The sequence below is a fragment of the Aythya marila genome, assembly GCF_965140915.1.
Source record: "Aythya marila genome assembly, chromosome: Z".
NCBI classification, from domain to species: Eukaryota; Metazoa; Chordata; class Aves; order Anseriformes; family Anatidae; genus Aythya; species Aythya marila.
In genome coordinates, this window is record NC_139080.1 from 13,774,877 (window position 1) to 13,789,458 (window position 14,582).

General features: G+C 40.0%; 1 protein-coding gene across 4 annotated transcripts in view; it reads left to right on the forward strand.

Annotated features, from left to right (window-relative positions):
* LOC309889816 (oncostatin-M-specific receptor subunit beta-like) overlaps positions 1–14,495 on the forward strand; it is a 33,506-nt gene extending 19,011 nt beyond the window's left edge. For 2 of the 4 annotated variants that reach the window (XM_082782852.1, XM_082782853.1), the window contains exons 7-18: positions 784–950; positions 2,049–2,185; positions 3,434–3,593; positions 4,133–4,209; positions 4,610–4,832; positions 5,444–5,644; positions 6,984–7,085; positions 7,514–7,693; positions 9,120–9,284; positions 10,695–10,773; positions 11,036–11,108; positions 12,469–13,432. In XM_082782852.1, coding sequence (XP_082638978.1) covers positions 784–950; positions 2,049–2,185; positions 3,434–3,593; positions 4,133–4,209; positions 4,610–4,832; positions 5,444–5,644; positions 6,984–7,085; positions 7,514–7,693; positions 9,120–9,284; positions 10,695–10,773; positions 11,036–11,108; positions 12,469–12,930 — 2,026 coding nt within the window. In that variant the 3' untranslated portion in view covers positions 12,931–13,432. Of the gene's footprint in view, positions 1–783; positions 951–2,048; positions 2,186–3,433; positions 3,594–4,132; positions 4,210–4,609; positions 4,833–5,443; positions 5,645–6,983; positions 7,086–7,513; positions 7,694–9,119; positions 9,285–10,694; positions 10,774–11,035; positions 11,109–12,468; positions 13,433–13,509 lie in introns of those variants that run through there. The other 2 variants (XR_014319321.1, XM_082782854.1) reach the window with 2 other exon arrangements.
* Positions 14,496–14,582: the final 87 nt, after the last annotated feature.

Genomic DNA, 14,582 nt, shown 5'->3' on the forward strand with positions numbered 1-14,582 from the left:
CTGTCTCAACAATCCCACTTCTGTCTATAATTTTAACTTCTTTCTTCTTTTTAACTTTTTTTTTTTTTTCCATATTTTTTTTAAATCTCTCTGTAACTTTCTTACAGCTCTTTCTTAACAGTCTGGTTCAAAGTCAGTGGCATATCAGACCTATGCATTGGCTCCTCGCCACAGAGGCATCTAAACCCATAGGAGAGGAGGCAAGGCAAAGCTTTACAGAAGGGGCTGCAGAGAAAAAAGATTAAAGGGAACACATAAAACAGTACAGAAGACTCATATCATCACCACAAGCTTTCAACAAAAGATCTCAGAAGAAGGCAGATTATCATTGCATAGTACCTTCATGGTCTCTGCATCATTCACTTCTGTGAGGATACAATGATGATTTAAAAATGGAAGGTTAGAAGATGCATTGAAATTACTATTTCACTTAAAAGCATGACTGTGGACATGTGAAGGCTTTAATCCTTGGTAAACCAAGTCCTTAATTTAGAAAGCTGCAACCCCATGATGAAACACCTAAAAGCAATTTAGCTGTAACTTAAGAAGGTAAACTTATTTAAAGGAAGCTTTCTTCTAATTGTAAGGATACCTATATTCATCTTAGTCTGGGCTAGGGGAAGGAACTGGGTAGCTTCCCATAGGCACATACAGCCTTGTTTTCTGAGATGCTATATTTTAGTTGGGCATCAATGATTTTGACATCTATCTTGATTGTACATTATGGAAAAATGTCTCTCTCTCTCTTCCCCTCCCCATTTTCCTCCCACCCTTCTTTGACAGGTTTTCCCAAAACTTGGTTCCATGCACAGTAAGTTGTTCTGAGCAGTCCTCGCAGTGCTCGTGTTCTTGGGATATAGGCCAGCAGAGAATTTATAATATCACACTGACTGTTGAAAATGCACTGGGAAGGAAAACTGCCATGGAAGCTTTTGATGTAACTCACAGAAGTAAGGCCATTTCTATTTCTTTGTTGAAGGTCTTTGTTGAAGGCCTTGTCCTCCTTCTGATCTTAGTATCTGGATGCCAGTTTGAAGTAGAAGTCTGTTTTCTCAGGTTTTATTAGTTTTCTCTCGGTGCTGTAGTTTTCTGCTGTCTGTTCAGTTGCAGGTTATTCTCTGAGCAGTAACTACAGCTGTGCTTCCTTGTCCTGTACAACAGTGTGCCCCAGCTCCCTTAAGTTCTTGTCTATTCCTATACCCCAAAACACCTGGGTATTTCCTGCGTCTCCAATAGTCTTTTCTGTTGTCTTCTGTCCTCTTTGTGTCCTTTGGCCCCAGCACATCCATCCCAGTGCTGCGATGACCCTTCAGCCTCCTTGTCTGTTTGAAGAAGCCGGAGGCAATGTACTCTGCCTGGTTCAGAAGCAGACAGCCTGATGGGCCAGGAGGCTGCTGCTGTAACTGATGCGTTCCAGCAGTGCTCCCCTCCTCAGAGCCACTGATTGCAGTTTTGCAAGGCACATTTTTTCTCATGACTTCTAGGAAACTATGTTAAATGTCCCCATCTGCTGTCTCTCAGACACGCAAGTTGATTATTTGATTTTTTGAGGAGGAAATGGATCAGGAAGAAAGTGGAAGAGTATTCATGCCCTGGATTATAGGATTCAACTGAATTTGCAATAAAAGTTTCTGACTGTTTCTTTTGTTCATTATGTTCTAAAACATCTCCAAGTCAGCACAAGGTTTTATTGTTTATTATTATGTTTATTATTATTATTATATTTTTTATTTTTATTTTAACTGGTATGACTTGTATAACATTTACAGAGTCACAGAATATTTTAGATTGGAAGGGACCTCTGGAGGTCATCTCGTCCAACCCTTCTCTTCAAGAAGGACCGCCTATAGTGCAGGCTGCCCAGGACTTTAGGCATTACATTTAAATTCTGAAATTAATTTTTACTAATTTATATCTGCTTTTCCTAGACTGGCAGAGAAATTTTAGTCTGTATTTCATATTTGCTTTTATAGCTCAGCTGAAATACCTTAAAATACATTTGTGTATATTGTGATTTACAAGCGCTAACACAGACTTTCCATTGGCAGTTTATCCTCTACCACCTTTCCAGCTGTGGGAAGAATGCACAGATACAGAAATCAAGTTACATTGGAACCATCAAAATAAAGGAATTGAACTGTTTTGTCAGACTGAAGTGTTCCAACCCAATGGGAAAGCAGAACTGGTATGAAAACTGCATTTCATACACAAAAACATAGCAAGAATCTTTTGGACTTGAAATACAAAAATAATTCCTCAGCAGTATGAGTACACTGTAAATCTTGTGAGCATGCTAATGTCTCAATTTTCTGGATTTGTTTGCTTCCAAGCTTAATGTGCGTTGTGTGGCCCACATGGCCTGCTGTTGCTGGCACTAGTTCGTACTTCCAACACTGCCTAAGCTGCTTCCTGAAGTGTGTGGTGTGGCTGGTCTGTAAACATGGCTCTGTCCTCTGCCAAATGTCCTCTGACTTTGAGATCTGCAGGAGTAGATGAAAATAATTATAGGCTATATAATTGCTGTCGTTATGACTACTGCAGATCTTTTTTTTTTTTTTGCTGTGTTTTTGTAACTGATACAAATGGTAGAGAGGTGTCTTCAACGACCACACTTGTTTGACATTAGTCCAGGAGCTTTCTCTGTACTATTGGCTGCACTTAATGGTAGCGTGTATGATTTCTAGTGGGGAAACCCCAGAACAGTTTTTCTTCACATCCTCTTCAACCTCCTTGAAAATTGTTTCAGTAGGCTCCTCATCTTCTTCCACCTCTTTTACAAACAATGAGGTTGACTGACTTTTTGCATGTGTACTGTGGTTTCTTTGTAGCCTTTTTCTTATGAGAGCAGCTTGCATTTAGTGTATTAAAGAGCATTATGAGATCAGGAACAACCTGTGCTCTGTCTTAAGTATTGCCTAAGAGCTGTTAGATCAAATCATTGCTGCAGTTGGCCATTGCAGGAGACAGTATAGATGAGAGGCTTAAAAGCATGCTCACTTCTTGACTCTTACTGGAACTCACCCTGTCTCTTAGAAGAGAGCAAGCAAAAGGCTGGGAGAAATGGAAAGAAAGGCAGCTGTGCATATGCTTAGAGCAGCATCCTACTTAAATGAGCTGAGTAAGAGACCCAGATAAGATGAGAACAAAGTCTCAGTAAATTCCCTCTGCTTTAATGTAAACAGTATTAATTTGACAGGCAGTGAGTGCCTCCTACTCAGATGGTTACATACAGCCAGCTTGCAGAACTCTTTTTGGATCTCCCAGTCTTTGGATCTCGTGTATATCTTTTTCTTTTTTTTCTTTAAACTGTTGTTCCTCTGTTATCTTCTCCAAGTCTAGCTTTACTGGATATTGTAGGATCTAGGGATAGAACTAGTTTTTCAAACAAAAACCTGTTGCTTATGAAGCCAAAATGAGCTGTTCTGTTTTGCAGTACAATGGTTCAGACACGCAGCTACATCATACCAGCATCACCCTGGGTGGACTGCAGCCATTCACTAAATACACAGCTAGAGTACGTTGCGGGGCAGCAAAGAACTTCTGGAGGTGGAGTGAATGGAGCAAAGCCCAAACCATCAGAACGAAGGAAGCAGGTATGTCTGTTGTATTGAGGAGGGAAGCTTGAAAGATGTTCTTCATTTGAGACTTGTTTGTTATTTTCTACTCTTCTGCTGTGTTGCTAAAGCAGAGGCCACTGCATACATGAAAGTAGAAGCACACTAAGCAAACTTTAAAAGGGTGGCTTTATAAACAACTTTCATCGTATGCACTGGTCTTTGCCATTTCATCCATTGTAGACAGTGGGAAATCCAGATGACTGGGAAGATGGCTGGACTGAGTAACAGTGTTCTGTGGGGGCTAGAGGAACAGTGCAGAGATGGGAACAAATATCTGGGAAATGAAAGCAAAGAAAGGTTTTCTAGGGAGATGAACCACACATGCATTCAGGAAAAAAAAAAAAAAAAAAAAAAAAAAAAAACAAGATTTGAAGACAACAAGAAGCTAAAGGATAATGTTTTAGCAAGATCTGAGAGTGATTGGGAAAGAGAGGTTTTGGGGGCTGAATCTGTTCAAATGGGAGCAATAGCCTCTCTGCACCTAGAACATCTTTGTTTTGCTGTATTTATTCCAGCTCCATCAGGGAAAGTGGACATCTGGAGTGAAATTACACCAGTTCTGAGGGGGCGGAACGTGACCTTGTTCTGGAAGGTGTGACGTGGGTACAGAAATGGAAATAAAACTCTTAATAAATGGGTTGGAAACTTCTTCCATGGACTTCAACAGGTCTATGTGCACTTACTAGCAATTCAGTATGGAAATGTCATCCAAGTCAAATATTATTTATAGCCTATTTCAGGATGTTTTTAGCTGTGTGATGGTGTGTCATCTTGACATTTCAGGCCTATATACTTCTATTTTATTATATTACTGATACTACATTTCCATTGCAGTCAGTATGAATTATGCGTGCATGCAAACAAGTGTCTATATTGTTGCAGAAATAATACATTAAAGTAGTTATTTAAAGTTCTAATTGTTCCTCTCATTTTTTTTTTTCAGCAAAATTTGCTACATAATTTGTGTCTACTCACATATTTTTTTTCCCTAGCAAGAACCAGGATTTCGAGCAAATGCAAGAAGTATTTCATATGAAATAACCTGGGAAAAAGTAGAAGACAGCTCTAAAGCTGAATGCATCTCCCTGTCATCGGCCTATAATAGCACAAGGATTTTCATTGATAATCATCCCTACAGAATCACTATCATGGCAAAAAACAATGTTAATTATTCACTTCCTTCAATACTGATCATCCCTGGAGCTACAGATAACAGTAGGAGTATTTTCAGTTAAACCTAGATTTCCATTATCAGAGTTTTATGTGCACTTGTTATAAGTGAAATAGTAATTCATCATCTTGGGGGAATAAATTAACCAGACCCAATAACTGAAATCACTGCTATCTGGAAATTATTGCTGTATTTTGGCCTATATGGTGTTAACTGTGTTTGTTTTAAGCTTAAGTGCTTTGATTCATCCCTCACAACAGAAAGTCTGTTTTCCACAGAGAGTTTCTGCAGAGCAAAGCATGGTTAGCCTTCAGCTAGGTCTCGCACCTTCAGAAAGGGCCCTGAAGGAGCAGCCTTCCTCACAGGGAAGTTTGTGCATGCAATTAGCCTTTCGTGATTTCCATACATGACTCCAGGCTTATGCAGCTGAGTTCTTTTTCTGATAATAATAATTACTGGATGATTTTTGAGACGTCGATTTTCATTATATGAAGGGATCAGTTTTCAGCAGGTGAAAGAGCCTAAATGTCTGATCAAGAAGGAGCACAACCCTTTTATTATTATTACAACTGCTTAACACAGGAACAATATTGACCTTCATTTTTGCAGGTCTCCTGCAGGAAAGTAATAAAAACTCTGTTTTTTTCATTCCTAGGCACTGAAAAAATGCTCAATGACTCAGAGCTTAAAGAAGAGAAGGTTAATGGTACAGAGGATGGCATTTTGATTTCCTGGGAGCCCAGACATGCATATGACAGTTACGTTATTGATTGGTGTAACTTTCCGATGTCGCAGCCTTGTGATTTGCAGTGGGAGAGATTTGGGCCCAGCACTTCCAGTGCTCTAATCAGCTCAGGTGAAAGCAGAATAATTTTTTTTTCTGATACCTGTGGAGCAATTCTTTTATTGTAGTGTCGTGGTTTAACCCGGCCGGCAGCTAAACACCACGCAGCCGTTCGCTCACCCTCCCCCTCCCTCTCTGGGACGGGGGAAAGAAATGGAAAGTGAAGCCCGTGAGTTGAGATAAAGACAGTTTAATAAGACAGGAAAATAATAATAATAATAATAATAACAACAACAACAACAACAACAACAACAACAACAATAATAATACAATTATGATAATAGTACTACTACTAATAATGTGTACAAACAAGTGATGCACAATGCAATTGCTCACCACCTGCTGACCGATGCCCAGCCTAACCCCGAGCAGTCCGGCCCCCTCCCCTGGCTAGCCACCCATATATATTGTTTAGCATGACCCCAGATGGTATGGAATACCCCTTGGGCTAGTTTGGGTCACCTGTCCTGGGTCTGTCCCCTCCCAGCTCTTACTGCACCCCCAGCCTGCCCGTTGGCAGGACAGAGCAAAAGGCTGAGATGTCCTTGGCTTGGTATAAGCACTGCTCTGCAACAATTAAAACATCGGAGTGTTATCAGCATTCTTCTCATCCTAAGCCAAAACACAGCATTCCACCAGCTACTAGGAAGAAAATTAATTCTGTTCTAACCGAAACCAGGACATGTAGACATTAATTGAATTTAGGATGTGTGTGGAATATTGAAGTCTGTGCAGTGCAGGTGCAGTTCTGTAATAGCATGTGACATCATGTTTTGCCCAGCAGCTGAAATAAACACCATAAATGTGTCAGCACCACTGAGCCCTGGAAATCAGAACAATATTTTAGCAAAACTCTTCTGAGTAGCTTGAAGTAACATCTTGTAGGGGAGTAGTAGTGTTGGTGAAGGAGTTCAAAATCTGTTTCAGCAGAAGACATACAAAATGGAGCTCTGCCTTATCTATAACATGGGTGAGAAGTTTAGACTCAGGCAAGATAACACCCAATCCACAGTGAGAGGTTTAGTGCTCTCAGTGTAACACAGAGAATGTCTCAGCAGCAGTTGGGTGTATTTCATCTCAGTGGTGGCCATTTGACCTCAGTTCTTTCTGGCCATGTGAAAGTCACTGTGATATACTTCTGCAGCTGTGGGAATACAGCCTTCCCAGACTTTCTTGCAGATGAGAGTTCACGTTGGAATGAAACCCGTTTGATTAAAATTTGACAGAACATACTTCAATTTGCAATAAAGAAACTACACCGCAACTGATTAAAAACAAACAAAACAAAAACAAGCCAACAGGGTAACCTGCCTCCTCACCAATTTATGTAATCAGTTCTACTCTTTTCTAGCTGCTTTTGTTCCAGGGGTAAGATACAACTTTCGTGTCTATGGCTCAACTGCTAATAGAGCCTCCTTGTTGGAGAGGAAGACTGGTTATCTCAAGGAGCAACGTAAGTTGGCAGTATATTTAGGATTTGTATATTGGCTCAATTCATCTGTCACAAACAGAGCAATTCCACAGCTCTCATCTGAATAGATGTGACATGTAATTGCTGTGTTGTTTCTGTATCATCAGAGAAACATTTACAAGTTGTAAAACAATCTGCATGCCCAATACAGAGGATATGTGACTAGTGCAGTTAACATGTTAAGTCCCATCAAACTGGGGAAACTAAGCCATGATTAGCAGTCACTGCTGTGCATATAATGTGGGCTACATGAACACTGAAGGTGGCAGATATTTTGGAGTTCTTTGGCTTTGTTCATTTTTTAAGAGCAAGATAGAAACACCACATAGGAATTTAGAACTTTTTCAAGTGGGACGATACGCATTATTAACGGGTAATGGCAAGTTTAATGTGAATTTCCATTCTTCCAGCTCCTGAGTTCTGCACTGAGGTGAAAAACATTGAACTGAGTAACCATGCAGTGACACTATTTTGGGATCCTTGCCCCACAAACAAGACAGACCGTGGTTTTCTAAGAGGTTACTGCATTTATGTATCACCCGTTCAAGAGGATTGCAATTTGAAAGGATCCAAAAAACATGTTCATTCAGGTAGTTACTGAGCCCTGGGATTTGATTTAGGAAGTTCTGTCACTGAGACAGGTGAGAGACTTTTGTGGCTGATACTGAAGACTCTTGGAAATTTCACATTGGGCAGGCAAATTAGCCCATAGGTAAGGCATAGATTTCAACACCTGCTGCTTTCGATTCCTCCCACGTGTTTGAGGTGTTAGTGTGCAGAAGTAGGGTCCTGGCTTTATACAGACTTGTAGCCTCCTGTCCTGTTTTCCATATATCCCTTCAACTTTATTGTGAGCTCCAGAAAGGATTCTTGTGGGAAAAGATTCTCCTCTGCAGGAGGAGTCAGTTTCTGCCTTTTGCAGTCTGAGTTCTGGAGAATTCCCAAAACATCTGTTTGTGGTCTGCTTGGACGAGAGTCGTAAGAAGTATGTTAGTTTTACTAGGTTTTTAGAAACAGATGGAATGCCATTTATTTCCGTCAGAATTGGATCACAGTGGAAATTCCCCATTTAAATTCTTTTATAATGAAAGTATTTGTGGCTGTGCTCTACCATGGAGTTCCTCAGGCAGCAGAACTAAGCCACGGGGTGGCACAAAACCATGTTTAAATTTTTATTTCTGTTTTTCCTGCTTCATACTCAAAACTGCTCTGGATGACTTTGCGTTAAAATTTCCAGGTGTTTCCAATCCATTCAAGGTGTTTTTTTTTTTTTTTTTTTTTTTTTTTTCTTGTTTATTTTCTTTTTTCTTTTTTTTTTTTCCCTTTACTTCTTCTATTAGGTTTGTCATGTTATCTCTGATTCTTCTGTTCAGTAGACGATTACCAAGCTGAAAAGCATAGGTTGAACTGGAGAAGTATTATGTAAAAGTTCTTGCCAAAACTAAACTAAACACTGAAGTACCACAGTTCTGCAAGTAACCCCACCTAGACTTAAAATGCTTAAATCAAAGATTTGCTGTTTTCCAGTTGCCTGAGCTGGCAGATAAAGGGTGTGACTGGAAACGGGAAATAAGCTAACCCTTCCCTCCCTGGGGTCCAGGAGTGGCACAATAAGGAGTTTTTGTTTTCTTTTGTATTTGAGGCAGATGTTTCTTCCTTTCAATTATCTTGAAAAAAACTTCACCTAAACTTAAGGGCTACCATATTCCAGGGAAAAAAAAAAAAAAAAAAAAAAAAAAAGGCTAAGAAACAAATCAAGCTGTAGTAAGAGGAAATGGAAATACAGAGTTGCAGCTTCTGACAGCAGGTTGTTAGGTGGTCTACCGCAGGACGGCTGATGCTGCAAGAGTCCAGTTAGGAGGGATGTGAGCCCAGCCCAGTGGCACTGAGTCAGGATGACTATCATTCTCAGAAGAAAGTGTGCAGATTACAAAGAAAGCAAACTGTAAATGTTCTGTTATTTCAGTGGTTTAGCAAACTTGGTTAAGCTGATTTGTAACATCTGTTTCATTTTAGATGGCTCAGTGCTATGTAAATACACAATCGAAAACCCAGAAGAAAGGAGATACACTGTGAAACACCTAATGTCAAACACGAAATACAAATTAGCAGTTGTAGCCTACACTGGAGGAGGAGAGTTTCCTGAGCTTAACTTCATGTACATAGATACACCATTTGACTGTGAGTATTGGCAGTAAGATTATTTTTTTTCTCCTAGAAGAAAGATGGGAGGATGTTTGAGGTTAGAATGACCTTTCTTTCTCAAGGGAAAACCATTTAATTTTCAAAGCACTTGAGAAAGGATCTAATTGAGAAATGAAATACGCATGCCATCATGACATTTTAGTACTTTGAAGTAGCTACATCTTTAATTTAGAATTAAAAAAAATTACAACAATATTTAAATCTCATATCATTCTGGGAAGTAGCATAATGCATGCAGATTTGCAGGACTAGTGAGTCCTGTTTGGTAGATCATTGAAGAGCTGTGTCTGGATTTAAGTTGTTTCCTAGTATGGAAAAAACTACAGACCTGTGTGCAAATAGAGAATTTCTGTACAGACTCTTGAACTTCTAATGTTGGTTGTTATTCTCATCAGTCTTTAAATCCCCTGCCAAGCTAATTCCTGCATAAGCCAGAAAGAGGGCTGTTGGTTTGAGCATTATAGTTAACTGACTGGGCAGATAAAAGCAGAGCAGGAAATTACATGCCTGTAGTTCTGTTCTCTTGAAAACACCACTCAGTAGTCTTAGCTGTGAGATGTGTAACCCAAATTGGAATTGTCTAGTTTTGAAAAATTTGCCTGGAGTGAAGGTGGATGCGGAGGAAAAGAGGAGGCGTTGTCTCATGCAAGGACACTTCATGTTTTATGCTAACTAGCAAAAGTGTCTAAATGCTCACGGCTCCCTTGCAGAGGCGGTTCTGCCTCTTGCACCTGTGTTCCAGCTTCCATGCTCCAACCTGTTCTTGTGCAGATAGACTTTTGTACTGGCTTAAGTCAGGAAAGATAAAAAGGAGAATGTAACATGTTTCTTTTCCTGCTGTGGTTTGTGGTAGGGACACACAAGTCGGATGACAGGCCAAGATGGCAGGAGCCAGTGCAAATGGGGAGAGAGCACTTGTTCTTTGTAAGGGCCTGCGTCTAGTAGCCTGAACCATTTGTGAAAAACATTTTCTAAGGCTGTGTTTTATATCCAGTATTAAAAATACTGAGATTCTTATGTCAGCATAAATCCTAGAAGAGGAAGACTAGTGCAGTGCTAGTGTCTATATTTAACAAATAGTTAAGTGAGATTACTATTGCTTTAGCTCTTGGAAATTATAGTTACAATTAAGAAGCCAACTTGAGTGCAAAATGAAGGAATCTAGTAACACTTAAATTTTGGTAATCAATATCTAAATAAAGACATACAGTTGTATCCCAGACCTTAGAGCCAAAATATCTTGCAACCACAGAACACATAATTTCACTGCTGAATTTGTGGCCCATATCCCATATTGATGGTATTTTTGTTCCAGAAAATCAGGCTGTGTTGACTATAACAAAGGAGATGCAGAAAACAAGATTTTAAAGTATTTTTCTTTCACAGCAGACATGATGTACCTTCTAGTCCTGCTAGTGATAGTTCCTTCACTAATAGTAGCTATATGCGTCTGGAAGATGAAGTGGTAAGTTACAATGCATTTTATTTCTGTAGCCAGAGAATGCAACTGCTGTAATTTACAAGCTGCAGCTGCTGCTTGTTGCTCCCAGCCTGTTGTAAGGCCCCATTCATTTTTCCTTTGACTGTCTGCCTGTGTGGACATTGGAAATATTTGGCTTGCAGCATCATTTACATCTGTTCCTGTACACATCTGTATGTTGCTTCTGCTGGTAGAATGTGCTTTGATAAGAAAACAAAACTGACTTGTTTTGCTGTCTTATTTCCAGGGTGAAGGAGTGCTGCTGTCCTGTAATACCTAGTCCTAACAAAAGCAAAGTGCTGTCATTCAAAGAGTTTAAGGTAAGGTCACTGAACATCTATTATTTTTAATTTTTCCATTCTTGATTAGTGGAGGTTTTCCTTTGATGGCTGCATACAAAATGAGTGATATTTATTATACATAAATTAATATAACTTAATATCATAATTTACCGATCAGTTTATATGCTTCAATCTCTTACTGTAAAAAGTGAAAGCAAAAACATAGCATAGTCTGAGTTGGAATGGACCCACAAGAGTTACTGAGTCCAACTCCTGGCTCTACACAGGACCACCCAAAAATCAGACCCTGTGTCTGAGAACATTGTCCATACACTTCTTGAACTCCAGCAGCTCAGTGCTGTGCCCACTGCCCTGGGGAATCCGTCCCAGTGCCCGACCACCCTCTGGGTGCAGAACCTTTCCCTAACCCCCAGCCTGACCCTCCCCTGTCCCAGCTCCATGTCGGTCCCTCTGGTACTGTTGCTGTCCCTGGAGGCAAATTAGAGCCTGCCATTATACAAATCAAACAGTAAATGAAATCTTTTGATAGAGTAGGTGCTTCTTCAGTATTACTGTTCAAAACACAGTACTCTCTGAACTCAGCAGACCATACTGCATTATGGTGCACTTTGCTGTGTGCAGCCTGTGAATGCTGTCCATCCTGCTGCCTGTGTCACCTACTGTAAGGCAAAGGAGAGCATGGTAATTGATCCACTTGAGGGTCCTTGGGAGAATCTGCCAGGCATTGACAGATCTGACAGTGAAAAAAGAGCAGAAGGCCATCATCTTCCCCTGCAGGCCCTTGAGCCAGGAGCTGCTGCCTCAACACCGTGTGTAAAATAAGAGTAACGAAAGGATGACTGTGTCTCACCTTAGCAAGTGTGGTGGCTGCTGCTGCTATTTATTCCACACAATGGGAGAAGTCTAAAACTTAAGCCATAGGCTGCTGCCTTCCCACTGTTTCACACTTCAAAACTGCACAGATAAAAACACTGAGGAAGTCTTTAAAATAGAGGGACATCATAGAATCATCTAGATTGGAAAAATTTTATTAAGTTCAACCATTAGCCTGGCCTGCTGCGTGCCATCACTAAACCCCGTCCCTTCAGCGTCATGGACGTGTCTCATAAATGTCTCCAGGGCTGGGAACTCTGCCACTTCCTTAGGCAGCCCATTCCAATGATGTTTCCCTTCTGTATCAGAAATACTCTGATAAATTTCACATAAAATCCCTCTTCCATTAAACGTTTTGTACAGATTTTCCATTATGTTGGTTTATATGAAAAGTCCAAACTCAAAAAATCTGTAAGGTAATTTTAGAAGTGCTTGAAGTTATTACTCACTTTCCTTTACTCTGGACTTCTTTCATTGAATAATTTTTGTTATGTTTCTCCTGTAGATTGGGCCTGAGAAAGTTCTAAAAATAAGTGACTGCACTCCTGACACCCTAGCAGTGGATAATAAGGTCGAAGCCCAGAAATTACATCTACAGAGCCTGATGCCTTCAACGCCAACAGAAGATAAGACTGACGTCCACAATTCTTTCTGGGATTATCATAATGAAAATGAAAACGAAAATGAAAAGAGGAACTTTACATCCACACCTACACCTCAGACTCATACTTGGTTTGAAAATTTGGCTTATTCTTCTCATCTTGCAGTTGAATCTGACCCCTATCAATTGCCAGAGACACTAGAAACCAGCAAGGCAGAAGTGTCAGCAGTGCCGTACCAGCCCCAGTACTACCTCAGTATTTTGAATGATGATGTTCCCTCATCACCCGGAGAGGCAGCTGGCAGGAAGACCAGTTTGAGATATATTTCACAAACAGATGTACACTGCATTGGGAGGAGGCTTTGATGTACCCTCTTTGATCATCTGTCCAATGTTTGGGTTACAAAACGGAAACAGGAATTTCTGAAACCACTGCAGCTTCTCTTTTTGACAGAGGCTTTCACAAGCCCAGATGCCTTACTTCTGTTGACTGTTCAAAGCTGTTGGTTCAGGACTAGTTCAAAAACACTGACTTTGCACTGGAATGATGCATACTATAGTTTGAACACAAATTACTGTTATTATGTAAAATTTGCAAGCCAATATTGCATGGCCTATAACAAGCAGAGGGAACCATTGTTCTAGCACAGCAACTGTTTGCAGAGGTGTTACCGAGGCACATAACCTTTTCCAGCATTAACCCTTGCACTTAGCAAACTCCAGACAACAAGGTAAGTAGACATAGTAGTCATATGCAAACATATATCAATCCCCTTTCCAAAGAACATCATATGCAGGATCCATATCAGCTAGATCTTCCACTGCTATGTTTGCATGTTTAACAAAAAAAAAAAAAAAAAAAAAACAACTTCCTCTAGCTAGCACTGAAGGACATGATAGTTGTGATTTCAAAACTTACCAGAACATTCACTTTTTATCTTGCAGCATTTGTAGAAAAGGAATTGAATACCATAGATTTCTTATAACTCCCAGAATCCACACAGTAGGCTGAGGTAAACTTGGTCTTCCATTCTGATTTTTAAAAACTGTACATTTCTAATGAAGCAACCTAGATACTATTGTATCTGAAAAAACCTTCATTTCAAAAAAGAAGCATTAAAAAAGGCTTGAAAGATATTCTGTATCAGGAACTACATGTGTAAGGAATTCTGATACAGAAACTTCACTCAAGAAGTCAGATTAAATTTCATTTTAAATTTCAGCATGGTGCAGGTTAGTCATGCCAGAGGGGATAGCTCTAACAAGGCACGATTTCCTACATCTGAGCTGTTGTAGCTTGGCTGCAGTAATTCAGCAGAGGAAGCTAGCAGAAGGGATACTGGGGGTGGAGGTAAAGCAGCCAGCACTGCCTTCATGGTGTGGTGAGACACTGTGGCCTCTCAGGAGTTCCCATCTCAGCTCCAGCAGAGGTGGCTCTCCTGGTCATTCCCAGGGAGATCCTCCATTGATGGCATTTTATAATCTGGAGGCAAGGCAATGGTTTACTAGGTACTGCTCTGCTTGGAGACATTAGGAAGTTACCTCCTCTTTATCTATAAAACCTTCTGCATGCTGGGCCTGATGGCTGCTGATTCTTGAAACTGCCTGTGCTGTAAAATACAGGCACAAACTGTTCCAAGGGGGATAAAGCCTTTGTGCAGGTTAAAGGGGACAGTCAGGGCACTAGCACTAACAATTACAAAAATATTTCTGACATAAGGGTAGAGAGGCATATATTTTTTTGTTTCTTTTAAAGACCTGTCTTGTATTAGTGCTTGAAAATGAGCTAAAAATGAAACAAGGTATAAAGTTTTGTGTTGTTTATAATTCAACTTTCACAGCTGTTGTTGAAATGCTGACACTTAAAATGTATGAAAATCACAATGGAAAATAACTCAGTCTCTGTCAGTACTCAAAATTTTTAAATAAATATGGTGTACAAACTATCAGAGTCCCCTGCTATTTTTGGAAGACATCTTACAAAGTAATAATGTAATGTATACTTTTGACAAAAAAAA